Below are 17,380 nucleotides of genomic sequence, written 5' to 3' on the forward strand. Positions count from 1 at the left end.
ATCCACAATATTATACATTTTAAAATTCCAACTTTATTTTGTTCCAAAACTAATCTTCAAAAAATTACAAATTTGTTTTGTTTTTTTCCCACAATATTATCATTTTTTCTTTTATGTTTATGTTCATGAATTACACCTATAATCTCAACAAAATACAGCGAAAAGACGAATCAATCATGATAAACATGATAAATATTTTCAAAATACGACCAATGGTGAGTTTGAAACACGTGTATCGTTTTTCCGACGTTCGCCAGATGTCTTGAACGCAGCTCTTCCCATTGACCAGGCATCCCTTCCGGTAGATGAGGTCAACTTTTCCCCAGATCCGCCATTTCAGTCCCGGAGTTTCTTGTTGCATATTACTTTGGGATTTTGGCGTCATTTCATCACACAAACCAGTTCTGTATCAGGGTTTTACTGGGCTACGATAACATATTAACCCTCGGTGCCTCGACGTTACTCGGGAAAATCGCCTCAAGTCGTCATATAACACATTTTTTTCTAATGCGGGGGGAGAGTCACCGACCCAAAGTTTTTGTATGAGTTGCGGCTAAAGAGAGGCCTCAAGCCTCGGGCGGAATCGTTCAGCCATGGCGGGTCATTTTGACGCCGAAGACCGAGCGAGTTGGTACTGGGGGAGGCTGAGCCGCCAGGAAGCAGTCTCTCTCTTACAGGGGCAGCGGCATGGCGTTTTCCTGGTGAGGGATTCGATCACCAGCCCCGGGGATTACGTGCTGTCCGTGTCGGAGAACTCCAAAGTGTCCCACTATATCATCAACAGCATCAGTAACAACAATCGATTATCCGGCTCAGGTAATTTGACATATTCTCCTATAACCCTTTTTCTTGATGTGCAAAATAACACTTTTTTAAAAATGCCCGACTTGCTTGCTATGGCTGCGCCTCCTCCCTGTTCCGCCTTCACCGTGTGCACTAAACCGCCATAGTGGAAAGTACAATTTGATCCGTTTGCCAGCATTTTGCCATTTGAACTTTGCTACCCCTTGAATGATTGCACATATTCCGTTGTTGCATTTTCTGCTTTGCATTTCGGCGCATTGGAAACATACACCAGACTTTTTTGAACCAACATTTGAAGTTGGAAGAGTGGTGTAGCGCCGTGCTGCACTGCTAGCTAGTGGCCCATATAGCATGTCAGAAAACGGGTGTTTACGTCAGGACTGCAATAATTGTATCACAAGTAATACCCCGCACGCATTAATTGAACCCGAAGGATGCAAATAGTCAGTGATTGTGATGAAGTTTTGTTTATTTTTTTATAAAGTTAAAGCAGTCGCAGAACTGACATATTTCTGAATGCACTTTGGTTGATGACGTCCCACTCCCAGCCAGACTTCCTTAGTAGTAAGATTGAAGATGATTTTGTTGGTGATGCTGGCTGTGCCGACTGGCCCGTTACTTTTTGAATGGAACTGGACAACCTCCGCTGTCACAACTGGGGGATGACGACTCAGTTTGGCTTCTGTGGAATGTCTGTCATCCTGCCTTCTTGCACACTCGCAGTCCTGCTTCCACCTCAGACTCTCTGCTCTTTTGTTGCACGACCTTTGCCCTTTCTGGGTTTAGGCTACCTTTTCACACTTCAGGGAGTCATATAGGACTTGTTTGGAGAAAAGAGGTACTACAAGGTACTAGTTCCAGTACATAACTGTCATACGCACATGCTAATGTTGGCTTGCTCCACAGTCTCCACTATGCTGCAGTATCCCTCCGTCTCCATTTTTTGTAAAGCCGTAGAAAATCTTCCACATGATCTAGTACGGATATCCAGTTTGACAAGCGAAAGATACGTTGGCGGTTGACAGGCTGCCTCTTAAAGGGATAGTTCTAATAGCAGGGCTCTACATTAAAAACCAAAATGACTTGCCCATGGGGAATCCTTAAGGTGAGAACTACTTGCCCGAACTTGCCCCATGTAAAATGAAAAGACTGCCCTAATGATATCATGTATTTTTTTGTGGCATCACATGAGAATTTCAAATAAATCAAATAAATAATACCTTACACATCGTTGTCGTAGTAAGCAGTGATATTTATAAGTTGTGCACCACAATGGAACATTATTGAATAGACACATTTGTGTTCTAGTAAAGTGTTTTTAATCAAAAAAAAAAGCTCAATGGTCAAACAATAATTTGTGAAGCAAAGGTGAGAAAAATCCACAGAGAAATGGAAGCGCTAGATTTTGTAGCTTGTGCAAAATCAGCACTTGGTATTGGATCTAATGGGTGGTGTTTCATTGTGACCACTTCAAATTGTCACAGCAATGTGATTCACTCACCTGTGCCATCATTTGATTTGCTGCCGCTAATAAAATACTTGTTTAGGAGGCACTGCTTCATCACTTTTTGCTGTTTCCTTCAGAATTAGACGATGTTGGCCGCAACGCCATGATGGATGTTTTCGTAGTCAAACGATCGCTGATTGGTTGATCGCGAACAACGGGTGTGGGTAAAACGCAGACTGTGGATTACGGACCGCGGTCTAAATAAACAATTCTGATTGGTCCATTTCAAGATTTGCAAGGATTGGTTTGCAAATTACCACCGGAATTACGCAGTCCGTGTTTTACCAACACCCAACAAGAACCGCTTAAAAAAAAAAAACTCTTGGCAGTATGGCATGCCAAAGTGCACTTGCCCGACGGGAATATCACTGATTAGATTTACTTGCCCGAATTTTGTTTTAACTTGCCCCGGGCCATCGGTACATCGTTATTGTCGAGCCCTGTAATAGGCATTTTTGTGATGCAAATGTATGATACTTTTGAACGCATATTGTTTTGAGAAGCCAAACCTTTTACTTAACTGTCCTCAGCAACTAGCTGGAACTACTTTCCTCACCACCGAAATCCCACCAGAACTCGGCTCAGGACCGAGTGGAGAATGAGTCGCTGTTGACGGACAAAAAATACAAACTATCCCTGTAATGTAAGAGCCTGGGCTGCCGGGATTGTCACGATAACTAATTTTGGACAATAATTGTCAGAGAAATTATTGTCGATAATGAATATCATTGACTATTTTTTAAAACAATTTTTTCATGAATCATTTGGCATAATAATGGGAGTAAATGGTATCAAAAGCATTTAACACTGTCATTGGAATGTCAAGAGCTTATAAATATAATCAATTAAACAAAGTAAAAGCTCAATAAAAATTAAATTAAGTCTCAGTCAATCATAATATTTCAGATTTTGACTCTGTCACATTTGTCTGAATATTACAAAAAAAACCAAGCAATTACCTGGAAATGTCATCCCAGTAATTTTTCCCAGTAATTCAAAAACGGATGTAGCTTAGCAAACTTTTTTAATGGGACGTGAGCCACTGCTAACATTGCTACAAAATCCACGACAATTTGTAATGACCCAATTTGTGATGACAAAGGCATCAGTGCAATTCCAGTTGTATTTGGTTTGCTCCGGAAAAAGCTGAAAAACGAAGTGGCGCTCTTATTTTGAAGGCTGGAAGTGTGTGTTGAGGATGTTTGATGACAGGCAAACATCGCGGCAAATTCTGAACCTTTTCCCGAAGCCGTCACGTGGTACAGCCAGGCAGCGAAGCTTCGGACGTCACCAATTCCAGCCCCTCCCCCCAATGAATCAAGCCTCGGTACACGCTTCGCGGAAGCGTTGATAACTCGCCACAGAACACAGAGAGAAGATTCTACGTTAAGTTGAGGTTGTGCACAAATTCAACCAAGAAATATTCACATTTACACTCAACAACGTCAATTTATGTACTGGATTCTAAATTAAGGGACACCGAAGCCCAAAACTTACCACTTCCACACAGAATGGGAGGATAACTTCATGTAGGACGGTGCTTCCCAAACGTTTTTCAGACATTTGACCTGAAGCCATGTACCCCCGGACTCCTGCACACATAAACACAAGCCTTACCTAGCCTTGCTACTGCTTTTTTATATCCAGGCAGACCGGGCACCATGTGGCTCATTGCTGCCCCTCACAGATCGATCCAGGTACAATGTCAGGTCTCTATCAGTAGGCAGATCATCAAGTGATTTCCCCCCCTAACCACCACATCTCGAAAATATGAATGTTTGTGCGGAGCTTAACGTGTGTCCTCTGCCAGGTTTGGCTCCTCCACGGTTTCGAATCGGGGATCAGGAGTTTGAGGCCCTGCCGTCCCTGCTGGAGTTCTACAAGATCCACTACCTGGACACCACGACCCTCATAGAACCTATCAGCAAATCCAAAAACTCAGCATTTGTCAGTGCCTCCTCTGCCGGTGCCCCCCAGCAGCCTGAGGAGGCGGAGTTTGTCCGGGCGCTCTTTGACTTCCTGGGCAATGATGAGGAGGACCTGCCCTTCCACAAGGGCGACATCCTGCGCGTGCTGGAAAAGCCCGAGGAGCAGTGGTGGAACGCCGCCAACCAGGAGGGGCGCGCCGGCATGATTCCTGTACCCTACGTAGAGAAGTACCGACCTTCCTCGCCCACCGCAGCCGGCACCACTGGCATGGGCGCCCCTGTTGTGGGCACTGGACAAGGGGGGCACGTTGGCGTTGCACTGGCTAGTGTGGACGGAACTGGGGCCCCTCAGGGCAATGCTCTGGGTGACCCGGGCCAGTACGCCCAGCCGGTGGTCAACACCCAGCTTCCCAACCTACAGAACGGCCCCGTCTACGCCCGGGCTGTTCAGAAAAGGGTGCCCAACGCCTACGACAAGACGGCGCTCGCTCTGGAGGTAGCGCTTCCGCACTTTTTCACCGCGACTGTCCCCTCTAGTCACCGTTATGCCCTCATTTGCGTCGTTTCTTGTCCTCCCCGTCATCGTGGTGTCAGCTGAGCTTTAATGCTCATCAATGGCCGACTCACGCATGTGTGCACTTGCACAAAGTGCCCTTACAAATGTGAGCTGACAGCCACACAGTGACACACTGACTAGCACATATTAGCACAGAATGCAACACTTACCCATTGTGTCCCGATTTCAGTGATGGGAGTGTCTCATTGTGGGGACGACAGCAAAAAGGCATTCTGGGACATTTACATTTTTCCACACCTTTTTGGCCTTCCCACCGTTTTTAGTCACCGAAAAGTGACTTAAGTCTACAGTTGCATATATTCTATCCCAAAACTTTGCCCTCCTTTTTATTTCCCATTTTACTAATGAAACATAAGACAACGCTACGCATGCAGCTTTAAGCACCTTCCCTCCAGTGGTGAAGTGACGCCATTATCATATCATGCAGATTTATTGATCGTGTAGGCACACCTAGCCCCAATTACATTTCATCGCACAACCACTTCCGAGTATCGCAGTTAAAACTGCAAAACTTAATCAGTTAATTTATTATTAATCGAGTATCCAATTAATCAAGTATTTGTGTCCTCTTTTTGTGAAATAATAATGGAAATATCCTTTCAAATGACAGCCTTTCAAATGTTTTTTTTTTAAATTACATTTCCAATTGTCATCTCAGAAAGGACATCAATTATCTTTGTGGTTTTGGCAAAGCAAAATATTCTCACACATCAACTTCGACTTTGGACAACAATGATGGACATACTGATATGTTGTGGACCAAACCGCTAGCTGTTTGCTCTGCATATTGTGGATTGACATTTGATGACGTTTACTGGCAAAATGAATGACCAATTCTTCGGTCACTTTGATTTAGTTTACTTTTTTTTTAGTTTGAATTACTTTTTTTAATATACTATATATTTTGCTGTTATGTTTGCTGTTATGTCAAATTAACTCTCAACCCTCTTGGCGCCACAGTTGTTCTCAGTTTTGATGTTACTATTTCGGCTGCATGGTGACAGAGTGGTTAATGTACAGGCTACACAGCTTGGAGAACCGAGTTCGCTTCCACCATTGACGATCTCTGTGTGGATTTTGCATGTTCTCCCTGTGCATGCGTCCTCCCACATTCCAAAAACATGCTAGGTTAATTGGCCACTCCAAATTGTCCATAGGTATGAATGTGGGTGTGAAGAGAAGGGAGCGCCATACTACCAGAGTTTTGGGGCACTTTTGCTGAACTTTCAATACCCACAAAATATTGACTACATAACCATTGAAACTATGTAAAGAAACTTCATACTCTCTTCTTGCAGCAGGAAAAAAAGTTTGTTTCTAGCATTTTTTGGTCTTTATAAATCAGCAGTAGAACATAGGGTGGTTTCAGCAAAAACACAAAATTTTGGTCCAAAAAAAAAACGGACTATATATATTACTATATACATATTTTTTGTTCCAGTGACACGTCACACATCTGAACCGTTGTTTACTTCTATAAAACAACACAGTAAAAAGGTTTGGATGGCCAAATAACTACTTTTAGTCACAGATTTAGAACATAACACAAAATAATTTACTGCTCTGTATACAGTAAATATAAAGATGCAAAGAAAACGTTTTTTTCCCTTTGTTTTTGCATTGTAAACAAAGGACAGGTATTTGACTATATTTCCTGCATTTAGTTTTTTTTATTTTTTTAATTCAATTACAATTTTTAATGATAGTTTTTAGTTTTTGTAATATTTGCCTAACTTCCCAAAGCTGTCGTGGTTTAAAATGTGTTAAAAGGTAGACATTAAATATTATATATAATTTATTATATAGAATAAAAAATAGTATAATAATAAATATATATATAATATTTATATTTTATTGTATAATGTAACAGTAAATAAGGTAAACTGGTTGAGACCCTGCTGGTGCCAGCAAGCATTGCACTCCGTTTTGATGGATGATTATGGCCGTTCCCCCAAATCCAAGTATTTATGATCCATACACATCCCATATTTAAAATGTATTTTTTTCCGTATCCTTCAACAGGTCGGCGACATGGTGAAAGTGACCAAGATCAACGTGAACGGCCAGTGGGAGGGTGAGTGCAAGGGCAAACGAGGCCACTTCCCTTTCACTCACGTCCGACTGTTGGAGCAACACCAGCTGGACGATGAGAGCTGAGAGACGCTTTCATGTGTCGCCTCCCGCATCATTCACGCTCATTTTTGTCGTGAAGGAGGGGAGGACACACACACACACACAACCGACAAAGCAAACGTGAGTTCAGCAGGTCCCGGACCCCCCGGGGGCCAAGGTAAAGGCAGGCCAGATGAGCTTTAGTGAAAAGGGCTTCTCTTCAGATGGACTTGAGCTCCTCCAGAACAGAAACCATGAAAGTCATCGGTCAAACCAAAATGATCATTTTTATACATACCTTTATTGATAAGGTATACAGATGACTTTCTTATGTTGCTTATGATTTATATGGGATTGCAAGTGCCAATCTTTTTTCAGGTGAAAACAACAACAGAGGTCTCACTCTGTTTTTATTTTTGAAAATCCCTCATTACATGTGTGCGACATGAAACCAAAAGTGAATGTTTACGCCTCTGGCTTACGGATGGGCATAATAGCTGATGCATTGGTTAATTTTGTGGGAATAATTTGACTTGTCTTGGGGCAAAGTGGTGTGGAGTGCACTGCCTGGCTGTAGCCAGCAGAGGCGCTCTGGAGCAACATTGAACTGTTCAAGGATCCCTGACATCAAGTTTGCTTGAATAAGTTCTATATATAATTTTTAATGTCCTGCATTGTTGGATTTTTGAAAGCAAATATGCATAAATGGCATTTGTAGTTGATGCCGCCACTCATGACCAACAAGTTCTCAAAGTCGCGACACCTCTCAGCCAAATGCTTATCGTGGTAGATCGGTGACTTGGTTCAGTACATTTATCATCAAAACAGTCATGCCGAAATGTTGTGCTGCTGCTGGATGTTCACAGTATTTGTGTGGTACTATAAAAAGAGGAAGGCGTAAGACAATGGACCATCAAGTGTAAAGCAGGAAAGACGGATGGAAACAAAACAGTAAAGTCTTTTATGCTCATTAAAACAATAATTGAAGGGTCAGCATTGTGTATATTGAAGGTGACCAATCTTAATCTTCATGTTTGAAGGCTTAAAACCAAATGTTTCTTCCTTTTTTCTCAAACTATCGACACACGGCTCAAATCTTGATGACTGTAAACAACCTCTGTCTTGTACAGTGCACCGCCATGTTTGTTTACCTGAGTGATGGTACTCCGATGATGTCACTTCGGGAAATGAGGCTGAACTGCGAGAGCTAGTCCGTCACGGGTGGCGCCATCAACTATAAATGGAAAGAAACTACAATTTATAACATATTTAAGCAAAGTTGACCCCAGAAATGGCTGCCGTATTTTCCGAACATCCTCTGCTCGTTTTCACGTCGCTCAAGAGTAGCTAACGTCACAGGAACTCCAAAAAACATTGGTTTCTGTGATTTTAGTGCAGCGGGAACCGGCTTGGTGGCACGTCTGGCATTGCGGGAGTCGAAATATTTGCTTAGGACAACTGACCAGCCAGACCGTGTCGCTTGAAAATCTTAGCGTATTTTATTTAAGTGAATGTTGAGCCAAATGTTTCCCATTGCACCTTTTTTAATGTCCAAACTGCTCGGTGCCAATCACCAAAAATGATGATAGTGATGATTTTTATGGACGCTGATGAACAAATGCTCTATTTATATGACCTTGAAGCACACCGGATGGACTCATATATACAGTGAAGAAAATAAGTATTTGAACACCCTGCTATTTTGCTATTTCTCCCACTTAGAAATCATGGAGGGGTCTGAAATTTTCATCGTAGGTGCATGTCCACTGTGAGAGAGATAAACTAAAAAGAAAAATCCAGAAATCACAATGCATGATTTTTTAACAATTTATTTGTGTGATACAGCTGCAAATAAGTATTTGAACACCTGAGAAAATGAATGTTAATATTTGGTACAGTAGCCTTTGTTTGCTATTACAGAGGTCAAACGTTTCCTGTAGTTTTTCACCAGGTTTGCACACACTGCAGGAGGGATCTTGGCCCACTCCTCCACACAGATCTTCTCTAGATCAGTCAGGTTTCTGGGCTGTCGCTGAGAAACACGGAGTTTGAGCTCCCTCCAAAGATTTTCGATTGGGTTCAGGTCTGGAGACTGGCTGGGCCATGCTAGAACCTTGATATGCTTCTTACGGAGCCACTCCTTGGTTTTCCTGGCTGTGTGCTTCGGGTCGTTGTCGTGTTGGAAGACCCAGCCACGACCCATCTTCAATGCTCTGACAGAGGGAAGGAGGTTGTTCCCCAAAATCTCACAATACACGGCCCCAGTCATCCTCTCTTTAATGCAGTGCACTCGTCCTGTCCCATGTGCAGAAAAACACCCCCAAAGCATGATGCTACCACCCCCATGCTTCACAGTAGGGATGGTGTTCTTCGGATTGTACTCTTCATTCTTCTTCCTCCAAACACGCTTATTGGAATTATGACCAAAAAGTTCTATTTTGGTCTCATCTGACCATAAAACTTTCTCCCATGACTCCTCTGTATCATCCAAATGGTCATATGCAAACTTAAGACGGGCCTTGACATGTGCTGGTTTAAGCAGGGGAACCTTTCGTGCCATGCATGATTTCACATCATGACGTCTTAGTGTATTACCTACAGTAACCTTGGAAACGGTGGTCCCAGCTCTTTTCAGGTCATTGACCAAGTCCTGTCGTGTAGTTCTGGGCTGATTCCTCACCTTTCTTAGAATCATTGAGACCCCACGAGGTGATATCTTGCATGGGGCTCCACTCCGATTGAGATTGACCGTCATGTTTAGCTTCTTCCATTTTCTAATGATAGCTCCAACAGTGGACCTTTTTTCACCAAGCTGCTTGGTAATTGCTCCGTAGCCCTTTCCAGCCTTGTGGAGGTGTACAATTTTGTCTCTGGTGTCTTTGGACAGCTCTTTGGTCTTCGCCATGTTACAAGTTAAAGTCTTACTGATTGTATGGGGTGGACAGGTGTCTTTATGCAGCTAACGACCTCAAACAGGTGCATCTGATTCAGGATGATACATGGAGTGCAGGTGGACTTCTAATGGGCAGACTAACAGGTCTTTCAGGGTCAGAATTCTAGATGATACACAGGTGTTCAAATACTTATTTGCAGCTGTATCACACAAATAAATTGTTAAAAAATCATGCATTGTGATTTCTGGATTTTTCTTTTTAGTTTATCTCTCTCACAGTGGACATGCACCTACGATGAAAATTTCAGACCCCTCCATGATTTCTAAGTGGGAGAAATAGCAAAATAGCAGGGTGTTCAAATACTTATTTTCTTCACTGTATATATATATATATATATATGTGTATATATATATATATATATATATATATATATCCGGCTTTCTCAACATGTGTATTCATGCTCATTACTCAACATTTCCTAGTACTCTAAGTTGGGAGTACTTGTTTGAAAGTAGTATTAGGGCCACACTGGAAGGAATAAGAATGAAAATCGGGGGGGAAATCGCATCGTTACGAATTTAAAAAAAGTTTAAAGTACAGGAGCAATTTTATGTAATTTTATTAGGTAAGAAGATGTGATGTCCAAATAAAATCTGAATTTTCCAAGGGAAAAAAATTATTTTCAAAATGTGATTTTTTTTATTTACTATTTTGTCAATAGTCTGGTTTTTAGATGCATTATTGTGCGAATGTAGTCTGAACTTTATGAGCAAAAACTCATGTCTAAAGGGAATGTCAATACGTTTTCCAGCGAAAGTGAAAAATGAAAGGATGCAACATGTAGATGTAAGTTATATTGCATATACAGTATTTCAAGAAAAAAATGCATCTCAGCTATTGGCATCAAAATTGCTCATTTTCCCCCATTTTTGATGTACTTTGAAAAAAAGATTGGTTATTTTATTTTTTCCATTATTTTAACTCTTAAATAATCTTTGTAAATTTTCTTCTTGTAAATGTTGACTTTATTACCATAATAAAACTTTTTCTCAAATCATGACTTTTAAAATGTAAATATTTAATATTAAGACATTGATTTCTCGTTAGATGTCTTTTTTTCTCTTAATATTTTTTTCCCTCTTATGCTATTTCTATGTTGTCATTTTTTAACTTGGAAAAAACGGAATAGCTGATTATAAAACTTTTTTGCAATTATTTCATGCTCTAATGTACCATGGAGCGTTATGGAAATAAAATCATAAATGTACAAGGCAGAACTTGTAATATTATGAAAACAAAGTCAAAAATTATTACTAATATGAGGATAAAGTCATAAATTTTCAGGAAAAATGTTAATATTTGAAAAAACTTATTATTGCGTAATATTACGGCAATAAAGTCATCCATTTACGAGAAAGTTGTCAATTTAGGAGAAAAAAGTTTATATGAGAATAAAGTCGTAAATTTACAAGAAAAAAAATATGTGAAAAAACGTACATTCCTGAGAAAACTTGTAATACTACGGGAATAAAGTCGTAAATTTAGGAGAATAAAATTGTAATAATGAGGAAAGAAAATGTTAAGATTTCGAGTCGGGGGCAAAATAGAGCAGAGCTATTTTCTCTTGGTCCGGCGACTAACTTCAGGAAGAGAGGAAACTTTCCTCTCGCTTCAGGCGAGCTTTTATTTATAACGTGGCAGCAAAACACATGAGCATGTCCAGCCCTTCTCCCGCATGTGGCGCTAACACAAAGGTCCGCCCTTTCATAGCTGTCTCGGGCAATGCTTGTAACATAAAGTTAGGATTTTTTTCTCCCATATTTACCTCTTTATTCTCGAAATCTGCGATTTTTCCTCAATGTGGCCCTAATAGTCCGCCGTACTTCTGGCTTAAGTTGATTGCCTTTGAACCAGTGCGGCTCTAGCACTCCTTTCAATGTTGGAGCTTATTGTGCTGCTAAATGTGGAGCTTCATGTGATCAAGTAAGTTTGTCTTTTTGGCAGAGTGAACACTTCTAAAAAAATAAAACACCCAAACTCTGGTTCCTTTGAGGGTATTTAAGGAGGAATTGCAGCAAACTCTTGGATAAAGAAGATTATCCACAATGAAATGGCATTATAGCGACTGGGATGTAAATGTTAAAGAAGACACTTGTGTGTATTGTATGTATGATCTGTTAACATGCACCTTAACGCCCATACTGCTTTCTAAAGTCTTCATGCCCTCCCCCCAAAAAAATTCAAATAATTTCACCCCCTGCCTCATTAAAAAGACCAGAAACGAGCAAAAACATCATTCTTTTGTACATTGTTAGTGTTATGAAAATATATTATTTCATGTTTTAAAAGAAAATCCGTTTTTTTCTGTATCGTGTTATGTGTCAATAATATACCTAGTCAATAAAAATGTACCAACTTGTTTTCATTGTCTTTATCTTTGTTTTGTATTCATCGTTTAGCCGTATAAACAAGCATACTTTACACCAGTGCTGCATCGAAAACCAATTCATTCTTTGTTGTCATTTTAGGTAACAGGAAGCACTTCGTCAGGTGGCAAACTAAGAGACACTGACTCAACATTATGCAATTATTTTCAAACACTAGTTTTTATTGCGGTTTCGTACTGAACTCGGGATGCAAAGTGGGGAAAATGTATCAAAAGAAAATGCCCTTTTAAACGTTTATACTGTAATGTGTAAGTACAGTCGTCCCTCATTTATCAGAGTCAATTAATAAGCTAATTTCTATGAACTAGGAATCAATAAATGAATTTCCACAATGCAGGAATCAATAAACCGAATATTTTTATAGGGCATAGAAAATCTGTTTATTGCTTTTTTAAAAAGGTTTTTTTCCCCATTATTAGAAACCTGTGGACATGAAATAACACCCCTATAGTCATTCATTCATTCACTCATTATTCTTTATTTACACCGCATTTCTCAAATATTACGTTCAGGCTACGGAATCACTGCAGGGACATAAGAGATGGCCGCTACCCAGTTAGCCTCCAATTTATGTGTCCTAAACATAACGTTATGTTCGAATAACTGCACAAAACAGCACTAACCTAGCACTAAAAAAATGGGACTATTTTGGTTTCATTCCGAGCATGTGGGGGGCTGGTTATAGCAATGTATAGCTTCAGTCTATGTCACCAAATCACTAGACCAAGCACCATAACAGCCCACAGGTGCCACTCCAATTGATAAACTATTCACCAGTGACACGACTACTGGTCTGTTTATCAGTGACATTAGCCACCGTCGTCCAGTGTTTACAATTTACAATGGATACTCCAAAAGATGACAACAGCGTTAACTCTTTCAGGAAAGAGCTAGAACAGGGGTGAGCAAACCACGGCCCGCGGGCCACATGCGGCCCGCCAAGTGTTTGAATCCGGCCCGCCAGTTGCTTTCTGAGTATTTCAACTTTTAACATACAAGCTGGCAACATGACTTGCTAGTCGGATGTCTTATTCAGTAAAAAAAAAAAAAAAAAATCAAATTACATTTCTTAATTTGATGTGATCTAATGTTTAAAGTGCTCCTAAAAAAGGGACATGAGAACATACAGCTGATAGTATGACACTTTTACAGATAAAATTAGACAAGTAATTCAATGCAGAATGTTAGAATTGTAAGTATAAAATCGTGTTTGTGTGTTAAATATATTTTCTGGCCCCCCTGGACAATTTTGTTGACTCAAAGCGGCCCACGAGTCAGAAAGTTTGCCCACCCCTGATCTAGAAGAACAAAGATGGGAGAGAGTGTACTGTGCAAAGGATATACAGTATAAACCAGGGGTGGGCAAACTACGGCCCGGGGGCCACATCCGGCCCGCCAAGTGTTTGAATACGGCCCGCCCAATCTTTCCAAAGTATTTCATTTAAACTCAACATGGCATCATGGCCTGAGCCAACCTTTTGATGGTTTTATCAATTTCGTTTTTTGACATGGTCTGTTGTTTACAAAGTGCTCCTGGAAAAAGGGACACAAGCACATAATAATAATAATAATAATTATTATTATTATTAGATTATTATTAGATTATTAGATTATTATAATTATTATTAGAACTATTATGATTATTATAATTATTATATTAATGCTAATTATTATATTAATTATATATAATATCATTGTTATATTTGCATATTTTACATAATAATAATATAATAATTATTATTTTAATTTTATTGTAATTATTATAATATTTTATTATTTTTAAAATATTTAAATATTAATATAAAATAATAAATAATAATAGCAGATTGCATGACAATTTTACAGATACAATAATACCAGGTGGACTGTTAAGTGTAAAATATACAGTGAAGAAAATAAGTATTTGAACACCCTGCTATTTTGCTATTTCTCCCACTTAGAAATCATGGAGGGGTCTGAAATTTTCATCGTAGGTGCATGTCCACTGTGAGAGAGATAAACTAAAAAGAAAAATCCAGAAATCACAATGCATGATTTTTTAACAATTTATTTGTGTGATACAGCTGCAAATAAGTATTTGAACACCTGAGAAAATGAATGTTAATATTTGGTACAGTAGCCTTTGTTTGCTATTACAGAGGTCAAACGTTTCCTGTAGTTTTTCACCAGGTTTGCACACACTGCAGGAGGGATCTTGGCCCACTCCTCCACACAGATCTTCTCTAGATCAGTCAGGTTTCTGGGCTGTCGCTGAGAAACACGGAGTTTGAGCTCCCTCCAAAGATTTTCGATTGGGTTCAGGTCTGGAGACTGGCTGGGCCATGCTAGAACCTTGATATGCTTCTTACGGAGCCACTCCTTGGTTTTCCTGGCTGTGTGCTTCGGGTCGTTGTCGTGTTGGAAGACCCAGCCACGACCCATCTTCAATGCTCTGACAGAGGGAAGGAGGTTGTTCCCCAAAATCTCACAATACACGGCCCCAGTCATCCTCTCTTTAATGCAGTGCACTCGTCCTGTCCCATGTGCAGAAAAACACCCCCAAAGCATGATGCTACCACCCCCATGCTTCACAGTAGGGATGGTGTTCTTCGGATTGTACTCTTCATTCTTCTTCCTCCAAACACGCTTATTGGAATTATGACCAAAAAGTTCTATTTTGGTCTCATCTGACCATAAAACTTTCTCCCATGACTCCTCTGTATCATCCAAATGGTCATATGCAAACTTAAGACGGGCCTTGACATGTGCTGGTTTAAGCAGGGGAACCTTTCGTGCCATGCATGATTTCACATCATGACGTCTTAGTGTATTACCTACAGTAACCTTGGAAACGGTGGTCCCAGCTCTTTTCAGGTCATTGACCAAGTCCTGTCGTGTAGTTCTGGGCTGATTCCTCACCTTTCTTAGAATCATTGAGACCCCACGAGGTGATATCTTGCATGGGGCTCCACTCCGATTGAGATTGACCGTCATGTTTAGCTTCTTCCATTTTCTAATGATAGCTCCAACAGTGGACCTTTTTTCACCAAGCTGCTTGGTAATTGCTCCGTAGCCCTTTCCAGCCTTGTGGAGGTGTACAATTTTGTCTCTGGTGTCTTTGGACAGCTCTTTGGTCTTCGCCATGTTACAAGTTAAAGTCTTACTGATTGTATGGGGTGGACAGGTGTCTTTATGCAGCTAACGACCTCAAACAGGTGCATCTGATTCAGGATGATACATGGAGTGCAGGTGGACTTCTAATGGGCAGACTAACAGGTCTTTCAGGGTCAGAATTCTAGATGATACACAGGTGTTCAAATACTTATTTGCAGCTGTATCACACAAATAAATTGTTAAAAAATCATGCATTGTGATTTCTGGATTTTTCTTTTTAGTTTATCTCTCTCACAGTGGACATGCACCTACGATGAAAATTTCAGACCCCTCCATGATTTCTAAGTGGGAGAAACAGCAAAATAGCAGGGTGTTCAAATACTTATTTTCTTCACTGTATAGTCTGCCCCCCCCGTAAATTTTGTCATATCAATGCGGCCCGCGAGTCAAAAAGTTTGCCCATCCCTGGTATAAACAGTAACGCTTTCTGACAAGAACTGTCCCTGGCGAGAATAATGTCCAAGAAGTTTCTGTTATCATTATGATTTAAATGGAGTAAAATATATTTTTTCAATAAATGTCTTCACACAACCACTAACCATGAGTGACAGAAAGGTTTTTGTGTTATCATTCATATTTTCTGAGTAAAGGGCAAAAAATATTTAATTCTGCAGGGGGGTGTAAACTTTTGGGCACAACTGTACATCTATCTGCAAGTTTAAATATTACATGTGGAGTACCCCAGGGGTCAATATTGGGACCAAAACTGTTCAACTTCATATATCAATGACATGTGGAAAGTGACAAAAAACTAAAGTGACTAAAGTTGGTATTATTTGCGGATGATAGCACTGCCTTTTTCCCGGGGAAAGCACACCAGCGCTAATTTAAAAAGTCACTGATGAAATGCTTGATGGTTTGACAGAAACAGATTATCTCCGAACCAAACTAACCTAACGTGGAAAACGTGCAAAGAGCATTAAAAGGCGGACATACAGCTGTTTTTCATTGTTGGTCAACACCTACAGGTAATAAAAACAAGACAGAAATCCTGACCAAAAAGAGGTCAATAGCAGTTTTGTTAAGTTAGTGTTGATTTATGACTGATTATTTGTTGGCTTGCCAGTGTCCTGTGTTGTGTAGCTGGAGGGTGTCAGGATGTACTGTGTAGGACCAATGTCAGTTTTGCTGACTTTGCTCCAATACACAGTGTTGACGAGCGGCGTTACTAGTTTCCATTTCTCGGTATAGGAGTTGATAAGAAATGAATGAAGTCTTTGGAGAGCTAAATGAAGTGTTTAGGAGCTACTGGCTCGAGACTTATTGTGTATAAACTTAGAGTGGTAAATAGCGGTCATTGTCAAACACACTTTGTCAGAGGCGCAGTTGGTGCGGTGGAGCTCAGACGCCGGACGTGAGGGCGCCATGCGGATGAACACCGTGTCTAAAACTAAGGCACCTTGCCCAGCGAGAGCACGCTGCTTCTGGCTCCAGCAACAGTTTGGCGGATATCTCACGTTCATGTTCACAAAAACAGTCCCGTGTAAAATACTGTTGACAAATGAAAATATTTTTATCTTGCCAGTAATGACCAGATACAATAACTTCTGCCTGAGCTTGTTTCGTAGGAGCAGAGCCTGGGGGAGGGCAGAGAGTTTATCTGGTTAACAGCAACGCCCATATAAGGACGTCCGCTCCTCTCTGACATCACAAAGGGGCAGTTTTACCACTCTTTTTGAAACTGAGTGTTTTGAGCCATCCCAAACTTCTTTCAGGGCTCACTTCCAAATGTGCAAACATGAAATGATCTGAAAGTTTGGCATCATTTAACACAATAATACAACATTCTAACTACATTTATAGGTCAGAAAAGTGCAAAAAGCATAATTGGTCCCCTTTAAGTACACAGTTGCAACAATGCAACAAATCCCTTATTTCTAAAATCACAACCATCACAACGCTGTGATTTAGTATAACAGCTAAATTAACGTATAAACCCAATAGCCTCAATCACCCAA

The 17,380-nt window shown here is 40.4% G+C and overlaps 1 protein-coding gene across 1 annotated transcript; it reads left to right on the forward strand.

Moving 5' to 3' along the window:
* The first annotated feature begins 267 nt into the window (after positions 1–267).
* On the forward strand, positions 268–8,588 carry LOC131132601 (adapter molecule crk-like). The gene is made up of 3 exons (XM_058078378.2): positions 268–816; positions 4,122–4,735; positions 6,839–8,588. Exons 1-3 carry the CDS (start codon positions 594–596, stop codon positions 6,971–6,973), a joined length of 972 nt encoding a protein of 323 aa, XP_057934361.2. The 5' UTR covers positions 268–593; the 3' UTR covers positions 6,974–8,588.
* Positions 8,589–17,380: the final 8,792 nt, after the last annotated feature.

This window comes from Doryrhamphus excisus, linkage group LG1 (genome assembly GCF_037039965.1).
Source record: "Doryrhamphus excisus strain RoL-2023G ecotype Guam linkage group LG1, RoL_Dexc_Guam_v1.1, whole genome shotgun sequence".
Lineage (NCBI taxonomy): Eukaryota > Metazoa > Chordata > Actinopteri > Syngnathiformes > Syngnathidae > Doryrhamphus > Doryrhamphus excisus.

Coding starts and splice junctions, on each gene's coding strand:
- LOC131132601 (XM_058078378.2), top strand. CDS start 594: ATGGCGGGTCATTTTGACGCCGAAGACCGAGCGAGTTGGTACTGGGGG. Junction 817..4,121: donor CAATCGATTATCCGGCTCAG/GTAATTTGACAT, acceptor GTCCTCTGCCAG/GTTTGGCTCCTCCACGGTTT. Junction 4,736..6,838: donor AGACGGCGCTCGCTCTGGAG/GTAGCGCTTCCG, acceptor ATCCTTCAACAG/GTCGGCGACATGGTGAAAGT.